This window comes from Idiotropiscis lumnitzeri, chromosome 7, assembly GCF_059441095.1.
Source record: "Idiotropiscis lumnitzeri isolate Australia: NSW breed Sydney's pygmy pipehorse chromosome 7, RoL_Ilum_1.0, whole genome shotgun sequence".
In the NCBI taxonomy this organism is placed as follows: Eukaryota; Metazoa; Chordata; class Actinopteri; order Syngnathiformes; family Syngnathidae; genus Idiotropiscis; species Idiotropiscis lumnitzeri.
In genome coordinates this window covers 4,635,326-4,657,184 of record NC_142397.1, presented here as the reverse complement: position 1 = coordinate 4,657,184, position 21,859 = coordinate 4,635,326, and the positions used below count along the sequence as shown (strand labels likewise).

At 39.9% G+C, this 21,859-nt stretch overlaps 2 protein-coding genes and 1 long non-coding RNA gene across 7 annotated transcripts; 1 reads left to right on the top strand and 2 right to left on the bottom strand.

Annotated features, from left to right (window-relative positions):
* Window positions 1-161: 161 nt before the first annotated feature.
* On the bottom strand, window positions 162-13,821 carry dixdc1a (DIX domain containing 1a). 4 transcript variants are annotated; one of them, XM_088300172.1, is made up of 16 exons: window positions 13,709-13,821; window positions 11,488-12,115; window positions 7,700-7,854; window positions 6,033-6,178; window positions 4,946-5,035; window positions 4,656-4,709; window positions 4,524-4,574; window positions 3,756-3,860; window positions 3,614-3,667; window positions 3,441-3,521; window positions 3,081-3,140; window positions 2,844-2,999; window positions 2,161-2,227; window positions 1,917-2,025; window positions 1,222-1,330; window positions 162-574 (listed from the first exon to the last, which is right to left on the bottom strand). In XM_088300172.1, exons 2-16 carry the CDS (start codon window positions 11,508-11,510, stop codon window positions 491-493), a joined length of 1,344 nt encoding a protein of 447 aa, XP_088156298.1. In that variant the 5' UTR covers window positions 11,511-12,115; window positions 13,709-13,821; the 3' UTR covers window positions 162-490. The 4 variants fall into 4 exon arrangements, with proteins under 4 accessions (XP_088156298.1, XP_088156300.1, XP_088156299.1 ...); XM_088300174.1 differs by having other exon boundaries at window positions 3,459-3,521; XM_088300173.1 differs by having other exon boundaries at window positions 3,441-3,518.
* Window positions 13,336-17,501, top strand: nkapd1 (NKAP domain containing 1). 2 transcript variants are annotated; one of them, XM_088300176.1, is made up of 6 exons: window positions 13,336-13,421; window positions 13,727-13,804; window positions 15,049-15,137; window positions 15,234-15,353; window positions 15,580-15,633; window positions 16,773-17,501. In XM_088300176.1, exons 1-6 carry the CDS (start codon window positions 13,404-13,406, stop codon window positions 17,092-17,094), a joined length of 681 nt encoding a protein of 226 aa, XP_088156302.1. In that variant the 5' UTR covers window positions 13,336-13,403; the 3' UTR covers window positions 17,095-17,501. The 2 variants fall into 2 exon arrangements, with proteins under 2 accessions (XP_088156302.1, XP_088156304.1); XM_088300178.1 differs by having other exon boundaries at window positions 13,395-13,533; window positions 16,773-17,494.
* LOC148333169 (uncharacterized) lies at window positions 14,929-21,847 on the bottom strand. Its single transcript, XR_015844211.1, has 3 exons — window positions 20,708-21,847; window positions 18,597-18,755; window positions 14,929-15,166 (listed from the first exon to the last, which is right to left on the bottom strand). It is a non-coding gene; the product is annotated as an uncharacterized LOC148333169 (long non-coding RNA).
* Window positions 21,848-21,859: the final 12 nt, after the last annotated feature.

Sequence of the window (21,859 nt, the reverse complement as noted above, 5' to 3'; positions counted from 1 at the left end):
TTCTGGCCTCGTGTGGGCTGAGTCACTGCCGCAAACAAGCCTCTCAATTAAGCAACTAGCCCGCTTTGTTTATTAACGGAGCGTAGGTGTAATGGCACGGAGCGGCTTCTATTGGGCCTTACCATTACCGTCCATCTCTGGAATAATTGACAGCAAAAGGATCCATGTGATAATTAACGTTTATTAAAACACTGTTTGAAAGTGACGAGTGGCAAACATCCACTATTTGGCAATCTGGAAGTTGTGGAAAATGGCAGTGAACATCCATCAGTCTAAAGATACTTTAATTTTATTTATTAGGGACCAATACTACCAAAATAACCGATTGCATGTCCGTGTTTATGAATTGTAAACAGTCCCGAGCAAGCATTCCTCAACATGAAACATTCCCACACTTTATTTCAGTCCATTGGTCCCGAGGGTTTTCAGTCAAGTTCTCCTTCACTGAACACAACTGAGTTTTGGGTATTTTTTTTTTCCTTTTTGGCTTCTACCTCCTCTCCCCATGGTCTTCTTCCACCCACGCCACAATCTTCCCTTCCCAGCCAGGCACCACTGCGGCATCCTGGAATACCTGCAAAAGAAATTCCAAAGTGGATTAAATTGTGTAAAACCCCCCCATCCGTAAAAATTTGACACACAATGTTGAAAAAAAATTATATTTTTTAAATGAAAAAATTGTCACAACCTTTGCTCAAGTATCTTTGGCATCTTAAATAAGATACCACAAGATTGGCACACCTATCTTTGTCAATTCTCTTAGCATCACCGATCTAGATCAGTAGAAATATTTCTGTATCTTCCCCATGCCTTGAGATGATCCTATCTCTGAGGTCTCCAATCAGTAGCTGACTTCTTGCTTCGTTTGCGCTCTGACAGATGCGAGCAACTATAGGACCTTACATAGATTTCCAAATCATGTCCAATCAACTGAATTTATCGCAGGTTGAGTCCAGTTAAGATGTAGAAACATCTCAAGGAAGATTAATGGAAACGGGATGCATTTGAGCTAAATTTGGAGATGGATGGAAAAGGTTTTGACAAAGCATGAATAAGCAAACACAACATACAGCCATTAATGGGGTGTTGTGTGGAAAAAAATACAATTGAAAAAAAAAAAAAAGTACTGTATAAATCAGGAAACCAACGATTTTTGGTCAAGGTTATCAACTTTAACTGGGATAAACCCGGAAACACTTATGTGTCTAATTTCCCACCTACCTCCTCTTTCACGGTGCCAAACTCCGGGTCAAGAGCTTTGAAGTGGTATCTGAAGCTGCCTTGCCGGTCCACAGCGGCCTTGAAGTCTCGCAGCGTCACCTCGCCTAACCTGTGAGGACATGTCGCAGACGCTAAACATACAAATCGCTTCGTTCATGGACACAGCACGTAGAAACTGGCCAGAGTCACTTAATGTAAAGGATTTATTCGCTTTCTTTGTAATGTTCATCCATCCAATTTCTTGAGTGCTTGTCCTCATTAGTACCTGGAGCATGTCCCTGCTGACTTTGGACGAGAAGGAAGTTACATCCAGGGTTGATTGCAAGTCAATTGTTAGAACATTTTGTATTCAAACAATGGCTTGAAAGTCACACTGGAAGAGATGAATTTTATCTCTGTTATTACTTCGATGTGAAAAATCGTTCTAAGTCTGACAAAAATTGTGTGTCGTGTTGCATTTTATTACATCATGTTGTTTTCGTGTGATTTAACATGAATTAGTATCCAAGTCCACACATTTGTGTTTGTGAGCCATGTATCCGTTTGTTTTATTAAATACAAAATAAACAAATCAATTGAACTCCAGGGGCCTCAAATGAGATTTGAACCTCGGACCGCTTGACTGTGAAGCAGACTCTCGCTCTCGCTCTCGCTCACTCTCACTCTCTCTCTCTCTCTCTATCTCACTCTCTCACCGTTTGGGTATGTTAACGAGGAAAGGGGTGAGGGAGCGATCAGTGAAGTAGAGCACTTTAGTGGACACGGCGGCATCCAACCCCGGGCTGCTGTGAGAGTGTGCCATTTCTGCAAATAAAACAAAAAACATACAACAAAAAGATTTTTTTTTTAAGATATCTCCCAGTCAATAGTGTCCAACACGGCGGAGTGATGAAACAGAAACAAAGATGGCGACTGATGACAAATTTTAGTGCGCCTTACTTGAGCTCGGCGGCCATGAGTCTCGGTCTGAGGAGTTGGCTCTGCGGCCGGGCGATTTAAATTCCTCCTGGAAGACAATAAACTGTTACTTGCAGAAAATGCTTATGTGTCGTTCCTGACTCAAGTCAATACCACTTTAAGGTGCCTTTGAGACTTCTCCATTTCACAAGAAAAAAAAAATCTGGAGATTTTCCATTGAACTTCATATTCATCATACTGAGTACCCCAGATTCCGCTAACAGAAATGCATATTGGTCAAGCTCCCACTCTTCTTTTGATCTTAATAAATTGCAAGAAAACAAGAACATGATAGGGCGGATATTTTTGGAAAATGTTGACATTTAATGAACACATGGTGAACCTTAACATGATTCAGGAAGCAAGATGACTGTGCTGTTTCACACATTACTGACATTCCATCAAGGACACATTATGATGAAAATTACAAAATGTAAGAGTCAATATTCATTCTTCAACTAACCACCGTTTCTGCCTCCATTGAAGAAAGACAAAATGTTGGGTTTCTTAAAGGGATGACAGAGTGGACTTATTAAATTGCCACGCACGCAAATGTTCCGAGTGGGTTCATTATCCTGCAACATTTTCATGACGACTGAATAATTCTTGATGCGTCCACCAAAGGCACCTTCCAGTGATATTGACCTTCCTGAACTCTAGCATACTCTGTTGTGCCGTCGCTGGGCGTCGGAGTGCAGGCGGTCCATGAGGCTTGACACGCCCTGCTCCAGGGTGTCCAGGGTGTGATGCTGGGGGTCGTGGCCGGAGAAATTGTCTCTTAAACTACGCAGGGCCTCCCTCACCAGCTGCAGCTCCTCACCCTGGACATCAAATGATGACTGGACACTTCCTGGCAACATGCTGGGAATGTATAATGTGTAGAAAAGATCACAAGTACTTACGGGTGCACTGTGCTGGAATGCAGGAGGAGAGCTGCTGTACCCACCTTCAATCCTGAATGGCTGTCACATAAAAGATAATATTACGGTCCAATAAAAATGTAGTAGTAGAACTACAAAATGTGGTTCCAAATGTTCATTTATTATGGCAACATTTGGCGTAAAAAAAGTTGTCTATTTATCTGAAAAAAAAAAGTCCGCATTTGTTTTGTACTGAATCTTTGGACCGTGCAGGGATCATGCAAACGCCCCACAGGAGAAAACCCGAACCAAGATTTGAACCTAGAACCTCAGAACCGAGATTCAGACCTGGTAACAACTACTTCACAATATATTCTCATCATGTTGTTTTTAATTCATTACCCGATTGTGGCTAACAACCTGCGCTTTGTGCTGAGCCTCGTCGTGCTTTTGCTGCATCCTGTCCTTCCTCCCGAGTTGCTGCTATGGCAACCAAAGAAAGGAAAGGACATGCGTCTGCATATGCAACACACACCTTGAGGTTGCATTAGCACCTCAATGTTAGGACACTCTACCTCATACTCGCCGAGTAATTTGTTGCGTTCGCTCAGCTTGTCTTTGAGCACCACCTGCAAAGTGCAGGATACAGAAAATCATCTTCGGACCGACTGTGGGTCCTCAGGGTCAAATAATTCTAAAACTCATTATTAGTCTTACATTTTCCCCTTCCAGCTGATCTTTGGCCATGTTGCTCCTCAGTAGCTCCTGCTTTAGTTGCAGCACGGCATCCTCCTGCACTGTCAGCCGCTGCTGCAGGGCATCCTAATGAGCGAAAGGGTCACATCACATGGAGATCAGTATACAGATACTCAACATCTCATATATTCACGAGTGAAGCAACCTAAAAAGGATCGTCTTGAGCAGCGGCCCCCAACCTTTTTTTTCCGCCGCCGACCGATGCATAGAAGTCCGTAACGCTTGCGGACTACCAACCGCGAGGCCCGGGGTGGTTGGTTAGATTTAGATTTAGCGTTAGATTTATGACACAATTACGTAAGTGTAATGTCAAATCCTGAGTACAAAAATGAGTTTTGTGCGTACGTAATGGGAAAAAGCACATACAAAAGCATGTTTTGTGCGTACAAAAATGTGTTTTGCGTGTACAATACTCGCCGCGCGTTTACACAAAATTGGTTTTACCCTTGGGTTTCTCTCCACTATGCGTACAAAACACCAATTCACACTTGCAATGCAGGCGGCGTGATAACTGCGCCACAATTGGTAAAGTCTAAAAGACGATATTCTTTGATTCTTGAAATATCAGTCAAAAATGCCTCGTGCGATACGATTCAAGGACCGATTAATTAGTTTGTGTATCGATGCACTCACAACTTTTAAATCAAAAGCAATTTTCCGATTCAAATAGTTTTTCATCCCTAGTCGCTACTCTTTAATGACTTTTCCAACACTGAAAGGTTCATTTACCTTGATGGCCTGAATATGGCGCACCTCCTGTTTGTGTCTCAGGAGTTCCCGCTAAGAGAGAGAGAGAGAGAGAGAGAAATGTTAAAAAAAAAAGAAGGGAGCCAAAAAATTGATTACATTCACTTTGCATACTTTAAGATCAAGAGCCTCCTCCGTGCTTTGGTCCAGGCGGCTGCGCGTGAGAACCTTCAGAGGGAAACAGTAAGAGCATCCTAATTAGACAATGTCAGACCTACCAAGAGGGGACGCTGACAGGAGGGCCCGCAAGATCAGTGAGATTAATTTGGGCTCTCCAGACGAGAGCGATGGCGGCAGAACATCAACACAACAGAAGGGCTGAGAGTTCACACAAAGCAGCGAATTTGTTGGCCGCTGCTGCGTTTTCACAGGTTAGTGCATACGGGAGGGAGGGGGCACGCTACCAGCTGCTGCTCGCCGTTTGCCCGGTTGTCTCCGAAGCTCACAGATCCACCTGGGTCATCCTCTGGGAGGGAGCCGTTGAGAAGCAAAGCCTGCAGACAAACATACATACTTATTGCAGTGACATTTATGTCAAATATCCTTCCATTTCTTTATATTACTTAACAGGTTCAGGATCACACGGGAGTCTGAGCCTGCCAATCACAAGGCACAAATAGACGAACAATCCCACTTGCATTTACACCAACTAACAAATTTGAGTTTTCACTGAAAACAACATATTTGTAACAAGGAAGGAAGTGTATAATATGAATTAAATAATAGAAATTACATTATATTATTTCTGAGGCATGATTTACACATATTTTCCATGATTAAAATGTGTTAATAAGAATAAAATAGTAAATGCACAATTATTACTGAACATTTGTTAACAATTAAGGCTTAATATATTTTATTGTTATTATAATTAAATGTAGAATTATTCTTTTCACATTCATCTGCAAGAAAAATAATACATGTTTTATTGTTATTAATTGTACTTATAATTTTTTATTCTTATTCTTAAAATTTTTTAATTATAATGGAAAAAAAATTAAATATGTTGATAAACTACAGTATAAGTTTATGGTAATAACTGTGATTATATTACATAATATTATATTATTATTATTGTTGTTAGTAGTAGGAGTAGAAGAGTAATTTATTGTTATTATTTTTTTTTTATTGTATTTTATTATTACATGCTATCAAATTTTTTTTTTAAAAATCACAATTTCAAGAAATTTGACTATTACAGAAAGAAACAAAGGGATTTCTTTTTTTTTAGAAATTAGGAAATTAGGCGACAAAAGTGTCCTTTTTAAAAATATTTTCCCTTGTGTTGAATGAATGTATACAGGTATTATACGAGTTAAGTGAGAATACATCCACCAGATTTACTTTTCTATATCTGTATATGCATTTATAAAGATACCGCATGGGCTATATTTCAGGCTAACCAGCCCCACTTGCTGTTTTCCGGCTCGCACAATAACCCTACAAACGCCCAGACCGGTCCAAAAAAAAAACCTGTCGTTTCTTATTTACCTGGAGGCGGAACACCATCTTCCTGGCCTCATGCATTTCCTTCTCCAGCTGCTCCTGGTGGACGTCCAGCAGCTCCTCCCAGGACTTCTCTTCCTCTGGCACATCATGCCCAAGCGAGGGGCACAACCCACAGAGAGACACCTCCTCTGAAATCAGACAGTGTCCTTCACTGAATTATTTTTGGGCCAATTTAGTTGTGATCATTAGTTAACTTTGTATTTTTTATTGTCGCTCAGTTCATTATTTTAGCAAAGCTAGGGAAACACATTTTTCGAGCCAAAGCTGTAGCAACAGCGGCATATCACAACCTACATAACATGAAGCCATTTTGTTTTGTTGCGGCAAGTTATAAAAAGATAAAAATTAAAAATGAAATCTAACCAAACACAAACGAAGTGTATTTTTCACAGTGCTATTAGAAGCTTATTCAGTTTTTTTTTTCCTCACTCAGTTCATAACCTGAGCAAATTTATGGAAACGTGCTTTTCAAGCCATCGCAAGCTCGCCCTTAACAAAACCTGAAAAAACATGATTGTTTTTTTTCTTCTTTAAAACCATTATATTGCGTTAGGCCAACTTCTCAAAAAGTCAGTCTAATCTGAATAAACACAAAAAAACATTTTCAATTATTATAATTAGCTCATTTAGTTTTTTTTTTTTTAATGCGCTTTTCATAATATTAGCAAAGCTATAGCGTTGAGCCAAAGCTTGCAGGCTACAGTAGCTCAACAATCGATTTAACATGATTTTTTTCCTTCTTTGAAATGCTTTTGTTTCATCGTGACAAGTTATCAAATCATTTCATTTAAACTGATAAAACTCATACAATGTGTATTTTTTCAGTTATCATAAGCTAATTTAGTCGTTTTTGTAATTAAGTTGAAACGTTAGCAAAGCTATGGAAACATTTTCCAAGCCAACTCAAGCTAACTAACTATGTCTTAACAGCAACTGACATAACATGACTTTTTAGAATGGAATCTGAATTATCGGAAAAACACAGAGAAGTGAACTTCGTCAATTATTATCATTAGCTAATCTAGCATTTATTGATATTCAGTTTGTAACGTTGGTTTTTCGAGCCAGTGCTAGCTAGATCTTAACAACAACCAGAAAAGAAAATGTAGTTGTGTTTTTATTCTTTGAAAACATTTTGTTTTGTTGGGCCAATTTCTATTTTTTTTAAATCAGATCTAAAAAAAACCCAATGTGTAATTCTGGACTTTTTTACATTTGCTAATTCAGAATTCTCATAAACCAACAAGTTTTGGTACAACCACCCGAACAAATGCTGACATTATTGATGGTCGCGTGAGGATGAATTTGAAATCTGGTTGGATTTAAACATTCAGTCCTACTGATTTTGAAGTCCTTGGGCAAATGGACGTGAAATAACAACAAATTAAGGCTGAAATCTGATTGGACAAAATAATATAACATCCACAAACACTCACAATGAAAGAGTTGAAGCCAAGAAAAATGCTATGCAAGGAACAGATTGTTAGGAATATATGAATACAATTTCAAACAAAAAATGTGAAAATTGAGTTTGGAAATATAAATGTCAGTCTTTCTGATAATATTTAGGCCAGCAAAGAACCTACCTGTAACTGTAGGTACCGTTCAAGATTGTACGATTTACATTATGAGATGTGGAGCCAACCCACCTGCGAAATGCTTCTTGTCCGACAGTAACGATTTGTCATTGCCTGGTCGCGCCCGCTGCTCCTCGGGCTGATCGCGGATGGTTTCCTGTCTGTCGCTGGAGCGGGTGACAGCATACTCCTCTTTAGGGGAGCGCACAGGGCTGGCTGAGCTGAGGCTGAAACAGATGGCAAACGAAGGCGGCACTGTGACTGTTTGTGTCTCTTGCCAGATGAGCAGACGTAAATAGAGCCATGCACATAAAGTTTATATAAGATTTTATTGGCTCTCGGAGGGGCACAAAAATTAGGAATCAAAACCCTCGGGGAAGTTGATTTCCAATGTTTCGATTTTTAAATACAGTAGAACTCCCAAAGTCCAGTTTAGGAGTGCCTTGTTGTCAGCCGGGTGTGTGCAAGTCAGGCAGAGAACGGTGGAAGCGCCATGTGAAAATAAATAAATAAGGCATGGGCTTTAGAGTGCCTCGTTGTTGCGGCGTTGACACCCCTGTAATGACTGAGATGTTCTATATTACAGCCACAGCAGGGTTCCAGCCACTATTTTCACCGCCTGTAGTTATGTGAAGGCATAACAAAAATGCTTGACCACGTAGCATCCATTTTTCCAGGCCGTAGCAGAACAAGTGGTTTATTATATATATTTATTTTTTTATACGATAGACACAGTTTGACCCGACTATTAAATCACCTGACCTCCTAGAGGAGGGATTAGAAGTCAACCGCCATCATGGAACGGATTATAGAATGACTTCCAGATTTGACAACATCACTTGACACAGGCTGCAACATGATCACATGGAAAGGCATGCAAGCATGACGCAGGAAATTCTTCACATACTTTGCTAGCTCATGAGTCAAGGCGGTCCTTGAGGTTTCAGGGAAGACAACGGTCATGCGCTACGTGCATGTCCAGTGTGTGGTGCCGCCTAGGAGAGCATCTAGTGCAGCCTGAGGCCGAGTCAGGCAGGCTAGCTGTCATCTTCGCTTTGCTTTGTTTTGACAGAAATAAGATGAAGCTACTGGAAACTATGAACTATGAACTGCGGTATTAGGTGTAATAGGGAGACCCCCCCCCCCACCTGTGTGTGTCGGGAAAACAACTCTGTGGGAAAGAGGATCAAAAAAAAAAAACAAGTCAACTCTCTTGCTCTCCAGGCTAAGCAGAGCGGGAACAAAACTGCAGGCTTAAGTGTAGTGTAAGATAAAACCACAGAACATCCAGAGGCATTGCATTCGTGGCGTAAAACATGTTGCATGATTTAGATTGAAGCTCAAGAGATTTTACTTTTCTTTTTTGAAGGGGTGGCTTAGCTACGTAATCGCATTATTTCCGCTCTAAATTGGGCAATGCTTTATATGCATTTTTATGGGCATGCCATATATTATGTGCTCTTTTGTGCGCCTTCCTAGTCGGTCAGTTTAGAACAAACAACGCTAATAATCAAATCAAATTCAAATCAATACAATTTATAATTGTTTCATAAATAATGATGCCAAATGTAAGTGAGTAAATATGATGGACACAAGCGAGGCCATATTATAGTGGCGCTGTGGTGAAATGATAATTCAAGAAGCTAACAATTCAGGGAACAATTTTAAGTGATTCTATTGGGTCATTTCAAGACCACAAACAGTCTTAAAGGGGAAGTCACTACAACATTTTTCTTTCCAAGAATATGTTCTATGGAGGTCCACTAATCGAAACACGGCATTCTGATTATTATTGTGTTTGTCAAATATTATTTAAGCAGTAACATCCACCAATTTTTGTCCGTCTCAGGGTGTGGCCATTTTGTCACTTCTGTCGACTGAAAATTACATCACAGTAGGTTACATCACAGTAGGTCAGTACTCAGATAACAACCAATCATGGCTCCGCTTCAGAAAACAGGTGAGCTGTGATTGGTCGCTACTGGGGCAACTGCCCGGCCGAAGACCGCTGAAAACATAGAAAATAGATTTTGTCACGTTATCAGGTAGTTCATAAAATATTTGCAATAAAATGTTCGACGCGTCTTCACAAGTCTAAACATGACATCCTGATTAATATTGTGTTAGTGCAATTGAGTTAGGCAGCAAAATACACCCATTATTAGCCATCTCAGGGGCGGCCATTTTGTCACTTCTGTCAAATGAAAATGACATCACAGTAGTTGTTGTCATGGGTCACACTAAAGTATCAATATTTGATTTTGGTGTATCAACACTGTGCCATGAGAGATATTATCATATTATATGTTGATATTATTTGGCCCAGCATTTATGACATTTTCCACAAATTTCTTGAAGAAAAATTGTAGATCACCCCTCCCCAAAAAGCCATCAAGTTAATGAGTGTCTTATCAGAACCTTCAGTGATTATGCCCGAGTGTTTCTCCAAAGGGGATCAGAGCGAGCAGCCTCCTCCTAATCTCCGCCTGAGCTGATGACATGATGACACCATCAGGATACGTTCAATCACCACCTAAACTCTCTCCTGCAGTCCTCCACCTTCTGGTGGCTGCCGACGCTCGATAAACAAACTTGTTTTTAAAGCTGGCAGGCTGCTTCGTAACAGGGGCGGCGCAACGTGACTGAGGAGAAATTGGGACCTTCAATTTCAGATTAGGATTTACATGAGATTAGCAGCAGATCAACATTAGCGCATGTGATGGGGTGAAAAGTGTGCGCTCGTTTGTTATTTTGCAATGGATGTTGGACTGGATTTACTACACTATGAGGTACCGTAATGACTGGATCCTTCTTAATGGGATTGTTCTGAACTCCTGTTTTCATATTAGCGTCATAAGAGGAAACTAAAGAGTTGCCAAATGTGGGTGTAGCTCAAATTCCGTCAGTTCTAATCCTTTAGATAGAAAATTAGTTGGGCTAGAGCAGGCGTGAGCAAACTACGGCCCGGGGGCCACATGCGGCCCGTTAAACGTTTTAATCCGGCCCGCCGAACTTGAATAAAAATGAAATGAATGAACCTTTTTAATGTTTTATTTTCTAAATAATGTGGTTTTTCAAAGACATATATATTTTGTTATGTTTTTGTTCACTTTCATTTTAAATTAAATGTATTTTTTTTCTCCAATGAGGTGAGGTTACCAAAACACTCCTTCCATCTGCTCCTGGTCCGGCCGCTCTCTCAAATTTTCGAACCCATTGTGTCCCACCAATCAAAAAGTTTGCCCACCCCAGGCCTAGAGAATGCCATCGCTCTCATATTTGAGAGGTCTTGGCGAGAATCGCCAATTCATGTTTGGGTCATCGATTATAAAATTGTCCATATGTGTGAATTTGAGTATGAATGGTTGTCTATATTGGCTGGCACTCATTTTATGGATCTAGAAACTCATCTTAGGATCTGTTATTATGTCAATTAATTAGCCTTATTTTTATGTGAAAGTAGGGAGAAAGTACAGAATGGAATTTCCAGAAATTAAATAAATATTTACCTGGTTGTTATCTATCTGTCTATCGATGTAATCACTGAACATGTGGTCTCAAAATGGAAGTGGAGGTGGTAATGAAGCAAAGGAGAGGGCGGTTGCTAGGCAATAGCATCCGGCCTCACTTAGACACACCCACAGCCATATCGCACCATAAACACGCAGGCAGACAATAAGCAGTCCGCTTTAGCTGTCAGTGTCGCCTTGTTTGGCGACATGGATGACGTGATTCGTCATCAGTGCGTTACTGATTACAAAGAGGATGCCTGTCTGCCTCCTGTCAGGTTTATGCTCATGATGCAAACATACAAGCAGCTCATTTGGTGCTTAAAAAAAAAGGAGAAGAATGACGCTTACCATTTCATCTGTTTGGCCCCCATTGCTGGAGTGTACGCGTTACAGTCAGCCGGAGCCCCACGTCCGGGTGATGCCCTGATTCTCCATTAGGACCAGAACAGCCACGCAGGGAGGGGAGCGAGGCAAACCAGATGAATCTCCACGTTTCACACGCGCAATGGAAAAGAACAGCGGCGGCTGTGGCCGCGACCTGGTCCAAATCCTCTCATATTCATACAAATCCCAAATCAAAAAGCCCTGGAAAGCCGCCTTCCGTCCTCGCCTGGCTGGATGGTGCCAAGCAGCAGGGGGGGGGGGATCACAGACAGAAGAGAGATTGGTGCTCAGCACCACCAGTCACTGTGCTATGCCTGCCCTCTCATTGCAAACACACAAAATGTATTTGTGTCTCCAACTACTGATGCAGCTCCTCATTTGCATGTAATCTCTAGTCCTCCCTTTTTTCCTCTTTTCTGTGGCTTTGTTATTCCGTCTTTCCTGTCAGTGCGGAGACATGGTGAGACATGGCTCTTTTCCGTCTGGGTGTGTTTACCCCCTCCCCCTTCTCATCTTCGTTCCTCCTCTCCTTGCTTCTGCTCCTCCACTTTCAAGACGAAGAGGAGGGAATTTAAAATCCGGCATAGAGTTTCTGAAAAGATTCATGGAAATCTATGCGGTGAAGGTATTTGGAGCACAACATGTGTTCTGAAGCCGACAGCTGTATGGTTAATGGTATTTTTATGCAGCTTGAGTATAGTATTACTGGGGGAAAAACAGTTTTTGATTTACAGAAGCCTGTAATTACATGGCTGGCTTCAGATTCTGCAAAACAGGGGTTCTCAAACATTTTGGATCGACACACTCGAAAGGCTAAGGAGCCACTTTCAACCTTAACACCAAGTCACGATAACTGCTATGCACAACCCAAAATGCCACGGGAATTTTTAGCTATTTTTAATGTTTCATCCTAAATATTCATGAACTGAAATAGCCATTTTATCCTCTTTGCAGAAAACCCTGGAAAATGGTTTATAGCACCAGCTATGAATAATATTCTGCACGCTTGCCAGTATAGTTTTTGTATGAAACATTCCACGGAACGTGCTTTGTCGCAACTAGTCAACTACATCGCAGCTGCCTTTGAATGGAAGAAAATTGATATTTTTCTTGCTCGAAGCAAAGTATTTGATATAGTTGGCCATTTTCAAAACTTAGTGGATACAGAATTCAGGAAGCCCTCAAGTGGTTGACAAGTTATCTCGATAACAGAAAGCAACTTGTTTGTAATATACTGACCTTCGAAGGAAGTTGCTGGCAACTGAAGAAATGTTAATAAAAGGAAATGAAAGAAGAAAAGCACTCAATTGTCAAGCAGATGGTTAACGCTAAACTTGTTCTGATGCGACTTTCTATGGTCATTATATTAAGTGGAGGGCCAAATTCAGGTCGAAAATTAACATACAGTGTAAAAAGGTGAGACTTGACTAATTGTTTCACACAGAATAAACGTCTGGTTTCTTTTATAGTGTCTAAATTATTTATGTTTTATAATTTAAAACAAGGCCGTTTGGTGACATTGAAACGTGTGGAGGCAACCCACATTCAATTTAGCTGCCAAACTATTGTATTTTCATCATGATTTTTTTTCCTTAAAAATAAAAACAAAAAAAAGTCGGGGTATATTAATCTTGGAAGATGGGGATGTTGTACAATAAAAATGTTCCAAAATATTTGTGATTTATAAAACTATCTGTAACGCCCTTATACGTGTTCTGACCAATCACAATTGAGCTCACGTCGATCGGATACGTTCGCTTTAAATCCTAAAGCAAGGCGGTTACTATATTTTACGCTCATTGGCTCAAATGACGATTGACCGTTTATACAGCCAATAAGCGACTCGCTTTTTACCTCTGCAGAAAAATACATGATGACGTATGCGGAATTCGCGAACGGTATTAATTTAATCGAAGCCGTTTTCCCCTCCCTTTTTCTTATAAAAGTTCTCGTTTAGCTCAACAGACACGTTTATGATGCTTTTTCAGATATTAGTGTCGTAAATCAAGCGTGAGTAACATAATTTGTCGTTTGTGGTGTGCTTTTGTCAGCAGTCTTAGCCTCGTAAATTGCCAACCACCATCTATTGTTATTTTACTACAGATCGTTGCTTTGTCTCTACGCTATTTACAGTGTGGTTTAAACGTACCTTTTGCGTCCGTGTCAGGTTTTCATCATAACGTACCCTTTGCGTCCGTGTCAGGTTTTCATCATGTCGAAGCAGACTCTGGGGAAGACGCTGCTGCGGAATGTAATCCGCCACACTGATGCTCACAACAAGGTAGGAGACAAAAGCACACAAGATTCGTCGTCATAAAACTACCTTGACTTAAGCCGTCAAAATATTTATTCGAAAATTGGGCGAGCAAAGTTGTTTTATTGCATTTGTATACGCCATATGCAAATAATGTAGCTGTTTATTAAAACAAAATACTTTTGGGCTCTTGATGGAGAGGGAATAGGAAGCGGTTTGCAGAGCGATACTGTCACCAACATGTAATGTATTGTACGTATTCTGTTATACGAGAGCAAAAATAAATCAACAGCAGTTGATGTGCCGAGCATACAAATAATAATAAAACTAAGTATACGTTCACTAGTTTGTGTTGACCACCTTAATAATTCAGCACAATCCACTTTCTGGTGTACATACTATATATGTAATTCTTGTACTCAGTTGCCAGGACTGTTTGTTTATTTTTTATTTAGTGGTAATGCGCAAAGGTGCCCGGCCCACGTGGGATTATAAAACACAAACGTAAACAGTAAGAAGCCATTCACAAATATATCAACCAAAGAGAGTCCCCTGGTGTAGCATCCAGGCACATAATAAAAACTGTGCCAAATAAAATGGCTTATACTTAAACCCATACTTGAGTATTGCAAGCAAATATCCAGCCACATCTGACAGTTTACAGAATAATTACCTCCTCAAATCATGATATAGGAGACAATAAAACAAAAAAAGAATATCATTTTCAATATTGTTGAAATGACAAACAACAAGACCATTCCACCTCTGGGATGGAGTTAAAACGAACAATATCCAAAGCAGGAAGCAGAGTACCAGACCTCAATTTAGCACATACTGATGTTCTCTGGGCTCTTGTCAGTATGATTTTTTTTAACAAAATACAAGTTCTTAACTTCGGTTTGCATAGAACTTCCTTTGCCTAAGTGTGATTATACCTTTCAAAATAAAGTTGTTTTATCTCTCCAACATTGCATCTCAACTTTTTCCTATAGATAAACTGAAGGTCAACATCAGCAAAAATGTTTTCCATCTGCCCACTCCAAATGTTTTTATTAGCTACGGCACAATCAAATATACATCTAGTTAGCCTAGTATTTGACATATTAACTAGTCTATTCCATAGACGGACAGTCGCGTGTGCGTGTGTGTGCGCGTGTACTGCTGTAACATATTTCCGTGTTTTCTCTTCTCCCACAGGCCATTAAAAGCTTAAGAAAAAAAACAAAAGACACTGATAAAATATGTGTGAATTTTTTTATCACTTACTGCAGATCCAGGAAGAGTCTGAGATGTGGAAGTTGCGGGGCTGGGAGGTCCAAATGTCCAACCACAGTCACATGAGCGCCACCAAGACAATCAGGTACAGAATCGGAGCAGCTTCACTGGCAACTGCTTGGACACCAAAGCCACAGCAAAATGTTCTGACTTTTTTATTTTTGTTGTTGTATTATTCCAGAGGTCAAATGCACTGTGATCGATTATCCTATCAGTCCAGAGTTTCCTCGGAGCACGACGATAGAGAGGCTCGATACTGGACGCGTAAACTCTACGATTTTGAGGACAACGATCCAGACAGGTAACACACCGGACCCAGCATTTATTTCCTGTGCCTTTAACACAGAACCCTACGAATTAACCCTTACTGTGTGCACTCTCTACCAGCAACAAGGAATTTGGGCTACCAGTACATGTTTTGTTTTTTTTTTCCCAAGAGCTGGTACTTAGTGTAAACGGTTAGACAACAACTGGACTAGTGGCACTCCAAGTTATCATGACCAGAACAATGAATGCTTTGTGTGCAGATGGGGACACAGCGGCTTCAAGGAGCTGTACCCTGAAGAGTTTGAGAGTGACAGGTAAATGACACAATCGCAATGATTGGACATTGGACAAGGTGTAATTCACACCACATGAGAAAGGGGCGGGGCGCTCCACTGACCCCCCCCCTTCCCCCCTCATGTTTGTTTTATGACCGGAGAGTTTGCACAAGCGGAGATTTGTTTAACAAAATTAATAAAGCTCACATTGTCACCAAGATAAGGAGAGTCCTTTTTGACACATTAGCAACACTCGTCAGGCTCTTTATTATTATCTGATGATGAACCAATTGAAATTAATTGAAGCAGATGTTTATCATTGTTTTGCATGGATGTCGAGCTGCAACATACTGACAGGCGTTTATATTTTAGATGAACAGAATTTTAGAAACCACACTCACTTTAAAAAGGACCAGCATTTTCACGTCCCCCTATTCACGTTCTTGTGAGTTGAAATTTTTGACCCCAGAAAAATAAGACAACAGCATTTAAAGTTTTTGTCTTTAACCATTAATACGCTACTAAATTGATTTTTTTAACCATACTTATGTAAAGTGATTTAAGCAGATTATGGCCACATTTAGTAACACATAAAGTAATTGTATTAAGATGCAAAGCGTTTTAAAAACATTTTTATTTTGCAGTGTTTTAGTACATTTTAGAATTTCTTTTGAAATTAACCATTACAATTATGCATATATATATATATATATATATATATATATATAATTACGGCTCACTTTTTTCTTTTTTACATTTTCAACTTTAAAAACAATTATTCAAAGTGATAATCATTGCTTTTATTTTCATTGTCCCCCTTTTTAAAAAAATACTGTAATTTTTTTTATAATTGTTTAAAAAAAATCAAGCATTATCATTATACGTATTTACAATGTTCATGTTTAAATTTTTAAATTGAAGAATTTTCATTATCGTTATTTTTCTTCAGTGATTGTCACATTGTGACATCCAATTTTCCTTCAGTTTAAGTTACTAAATGGTTACAATCATTTTAAACAATCGCTTCTCTTTGACCGGCAATCAAAAGTAAGCAATGTTATTGTTTTAAGTGTGGAATTTCTCATTTTCAGATCTGACTTTATTCTGCAGGTGTGCCCATTCTTTTTTTTATTTTGCTCACAAAACGGCTGCCAACTCTTGTTTGTTCTTATTTCCAGTGACAAAAGCAGCTCCACGAAGAAGGTGGGCCACAAAAGTAAAGCGTCCAAGTCGAAACACGCCAAAAAGAAGAAGAAAAAGAAAAAGAAGAAAAAAGAGTTAGAAGAGGAAGGAAAGAGGAAGAAGGGAAACAGCAGCGATGACAGCGACAGGACAAAAAGTCGCCATAAAATCAAGAAAAAGGAGAGGAAAGAGGAGGACCGACGGAAACGCAAGAGGAAAAACGACGACTCGTACAAACACTCGGACTCCACAAAGAAACGCAGGAGGGACTGGAGAGTGGCGGGCGAGGACAGCACCGATGAAAGTTCTCAAGAGTGAGATCCGAATACTGAACTGGATCACTGGAGAAAAAAAACTCTTTAAACATTTTTTTAAAAAAAGAAATATATGCATTTTTAACAACATATTTTGTGACATTGTATTTTTTTTTTAATGTCATTCCAATCTTATTGACAAGTATTCATATTTATATCAACAGCAACATGCCTATGTAGAGTGATGATATATTTTTTCTTTTGCCATAATTAAAAAAAGCAAACTTAAACATTCAAAAACAATCACACTTTGAAGATAAAATTATTAAGAACAAAATAGAAATACATGAAAACAAATTCTCTAAATATGTGATGAGTGGCAGTGTGAGGGAGCAAGTCAATTTCTAATTCATTCTTTTGCTCATTTAAATAATTTAGTAATTATACCTGACAATTAGGGTTCCTGTGACATTTAGTTCTTGCCGTTTGTTTGACAATCATAATTAGAATAATTCAATTGGGAATAAACGCAGAGGAAGTGTGGCTTTTAAAACACAAGACACTAAGTAGTCTTTGGAATGTGGGAGGAGATTGGCGTACCCGCAGAAAACCCAAGCAGGCACAGTGAGAACATGCAAACTCCACACAGGAAGGGCCGAGCCAGAATCGAACACTGCTCCTCAGATCTGTGAGGCGGTCGTGGCATCCATTTTCCAATTAATCTCGTCTTAATTTGAACAGAAAAATGTACTGCTCCCGTCACCAATGTCCAACATGAAAAGCTAAAGCCGCCATCTGGCAGAAAAATCCCCAACTACGTGGTAAACAATTCTTAACTACATCATTTTAACTTCAAATAACTTTCAAAAATTAAATTACTGCTTTTGTGAACAAAAAGATACAACCATATTTGTATGAGGCCAGTGCTTCTCAATCATTTTCTGTTACGCCCTCCCAGCAAGAAGAAAACAATCTGCACCAAACCCCCCCCTACCCACCACCACCATCCATCCACTCTCCGCCGCAACTCTAAACAATAGCATTATTAATATAATAGCAATGGGCAAGGAGAGCGCCACTGCCAACTACTGGAGTGGATGTGCAATTACACTTTATTGTAGTACGATGGGAAAAAAGGTCCGCCCATCTATTTGAGAGGCTATCAGAATTGTCCACTTTTATGTTAATTCACTAGAGTATGAAAAACATGTATTTAGAACAGATTTAAAATGTGAAATTATGACTATTTTTAATTAGCTGACATACACACACACATTATACAATGTGGCAGGATGTGGGCATTAAATTTTAAAAGTTGCCAAAAAAAAAAAAAAAGATTTTCTGATACCTGCAGAAATCCTGATTACGGGGGTCACCTCCCCATCAAGAGGAACACGTGTAGTGACCCGCATGTTAAAGCAAACTGACACAGTTGTCGCTGCACTGCCGCACTCTGTCCCCTGCACGCCCTGACCGCTCCCGCGATGGAGCACTTTTGCTTAATGGCTCAGAAATGAGACTAAATGACACCATTAGCAGCCGTGAACTTACAAATTGAACGCTCACCACTCTAATGAACGGCGCCATAGAAAGCATATTCTCACGCACGGCGCCACGGGTCACGCCTCCCCTCCCCCGTGCTTCACATCACCGAATGTATCACTGTGGTCAGGAGACGTGGGCGAGAGGCGTCTGGCTGCTTTAAGTCAATCACTTGCCAGGCTGCTGGAGGGAAAAAAAAAAAGTGTTAAAAGTACAAGAGAAGAAGCGCGAGTAGGCCAAAAGGCTAAAATGTTCTCTCGGAACAGATGAGAGTGGGCTGTGCTGAGCGGAGAAGGTGGAACGAAATTCAAATGAGTATTGACAGGCAAGGGCGAGGTTAAAAGGAGGCATTTAACAGAAGCGGAACCAAGTGCGTTGAAATCTCTTTCTGAGATGAACAAAATTGAATTGACTTGAAGCTTTTCGCAATGTGTTCAAATGAAAGATGAGAATTAAATCCACCGAGACCAAACAATCCTAACAGGTTTATACCGGGGGTTCCCATGTACGGTGTGGATTGTTATGAGGCTTCTCCAAAGCTTCCTGATGAACTGATCATTTGAATCGGGGGTGTTGGAGGAGGGCGACATCTAAAAACAGGTTGGATCGGAGATCTTGAGAACCGCACTTGGGCATATACTACCAGGGTGTCAAATGTATGCAGAATAATCCAATTGGAAATAAATGCAGAGAAAGTGTGGCTTTTAAAACAAGACACTAAATTCGAAGCCACGACCTCTGCACTGTGAGGCCATCGCGCTAACCAGTGGCGCACCGTCCCGCCCTCCTTGACGTCCATGTTCCAATGAATTTATTCTTAATTTGAAAAGAAAAACATTTGTCAGACTGAACAAATCTTCATTTGAAATTCTTTTTAAACAAGTGACAAAAGGCTTGAAAACGCGATTTTGATTATTTTGTCGTCTTTAGCTTTCGACTCAACATGAGACGGTCGCTGTTCTAAAGTTGTATTGTAATTGTATTATTTTTGACAAGGATTTAGGTTCCCTATCGGCAAATATTCGTAGACCTACACTGTTTTCCACTATAAAAATGTCTGGTCCGCTTCATCATAGAGTGTTAAGATTGTGCTGGCGAGCGGAACTTTTCCTGAACACAAACTCCGATGTAAACAAATCCACTTTAATGCATCTTTGATTGGACTCGTCCAACACGTTATCCGGCATTAAAGATTTAACGAGCTCCTCGGCAGCCTCACCTGGTCAAGGCACATTATGTGCAGCCTCAGATGCAAGAAAAAGTGCTGACAACAACACAAAGCCTCCACTTTATCGGGAAGTGCTCGGTTTGCTCCGTACAGCCGCAGCCTCCTTCAGGCTAAACGCATTTTTACACCGCTTTGGAAGAATAATGGCTGCAGATAGCGACCGACAGAAATATCTCTCGAACATGACAAACAGTCAAAGGCGTGCTGACACGCACACACGCTCAGCAAACAAAATGCTCACTGGACACTTGATTTGGTCCACCAACACACAGGCTAATGGGATCCAATTCAAGAGCTTTTATCAAGTATTGTAGCTTTACAAAGATAATGCTATTTGGGAGGATTTTTTTTTTTTTTCATTATTGTTGTTTGTCAGGATTATACAGGGGGGTATATGAGCCATGGTAGAACCCATTACGGCAAATTTGTGGGAATCTTAAAGGCTTACTGTGGTTTCATTTGCATTAGCATTGCAATATCCCACATTTCCATTCAAATCTCAGATGCAAATGCATCAAATATGCAGTATGCGTGTGCACAGTTGGTTGCCAATCCAAAATAGGATTGTTTGGTCTCTGTTCTCCTGATTTAGTATTTCCTTTTAAATTAAACTGACGTATTTCCTCTCGAGGGACTGAGTATCATCCCCCCCGAAATAAAATGAATAAATTAATTGCAAGTTTGGAGATTCTCTCAATATATAAATATCTATTTTTATACACACATACATATATTTATGTCCAGTATATATACCGGTAATGCTGTTCAATATTACGTCAATATTTAAATAGAAATTAATGCGTCAAAAATAGTAAGGTGTCATTACTTCTTTACTGAACTTTGGTTCCCCCTAGAGGCAGCAAACACCTACTGCATCTTGTTTGTTCCGTCTGCTTCCTCCACTTACATCCAGTTATGTTCTCTCTCTTGCACAATCCACTCTCCTCCTCTTCTTCTTCCGCCTCCCCCTTCTTCCTCACCTCTGCAGCTTTTCACACACACAAACACGCGCACACACACGTGCCATCCTTATAAATAGTTCCTGCAAGATTAAATATTCATATGCACAACTTGATGTGTGAAAAATGCAAATAAATAAATAGATAACTGAGTAAAAACAAGTAGTGACGCACACTGATTCATATTTGAGCTACGGACTCATGTTTGAACCACAGACTGAAATTTCCGAAATTTGACATCGGCCTACATTTTTGACACACAAGCCCATGCCTGACATATATGGACCCATTTTTTGACAGATAAATTCACATTTGACATATTCAACAATTGTTTGAGGCACAGACGGTTTGTCAAATGGACACTTGTCTGACTCACACTACCCATGTTTGGCTTGCAAACCGTTTTTGACATCCAGAAAACTTGTTTGACCCACATTTGACCCGTGGACCCGCAAACCCAGAGAGTCATGTTTGACGCACAGACCAACGGTTGATACAAAGGCACATTCCATTTTTGACACACTGATTCACGTTTGACACACACTGTTGAACACGCATGAAACCATGTTTTCCATTTAAGAACCGTGCTGACCAATAACAATGGAGAATTTTTTTTAATCAGACTCTTGAGACAGTAAATTTTTTTTGATTAATAATTTGCACCGATTCAGAAACTGCTGGTTTTTTTCTGTAGCCCTCCATGTTTCAATAATAATAATAATAATAATAGTATCAGTATGTTTCGGGTTCGTTTCAGCGATTGGTAAATCTTATTTTTGAAACGTCATAGCTCTAAATTATCCGTATTATGCAAGTTTTTATAGGTCAAACTAAAAAAAAAAAAATCTCAAAAACCCAATGTGCCCAAGTAAACACATTCTTTTTTAACATCAGTGTCAAAAATACTTTTTAGAGATATACTGTATAAAACCATCTCTGATTCAAATTTACTGTTGACGAATGTACTCAATTGACGCTTGTTTGACACATGGATTTCATTTTTGAGAACTATTTTGACCAACGGATCCTTATTTGACACACGGACCACAGTGGATCCATGTTCACACACACAATCATGTGTGCTCCATTGACCCCGAATT

Coding starts and splice junctions, on each gene's coding strand:
- dixdc1a (XM_088300172.1), bottom strand. CDS start 11,510: ATGGGGGCCAAACAGATGAAATG. Junction 7,855..11,487: donor GGGGCCAAACAGATGAAATG/GTAAGCGTCATT, acceptor CATCTGTTTCAG/CCTCAGCTCAGCCAGCCCTG. Junction 3,141..3,440: donor AGGTTGTTAGCCACAATCGG/GTAATGAATTAA, acceptor TTTATGTGACAG/CCATTCAGGATTGAAGGTGG.
- nkapd1 (XM_088300176.1), top strand. Junction 13,805..15,048: donor ACACTGATGCTCACAACAAG/GTAGGAGACAAA, acceptor CACTTACTGCAG/ATCCAGGAAGAGTCTGAGAT. Junction 15,138..15,233: donor AGCGCCACCAAGACAATCAG/GTACAGAATCGG, acceptor GTATTATTCCAG/AGGTCAAATGCACTGTGATC.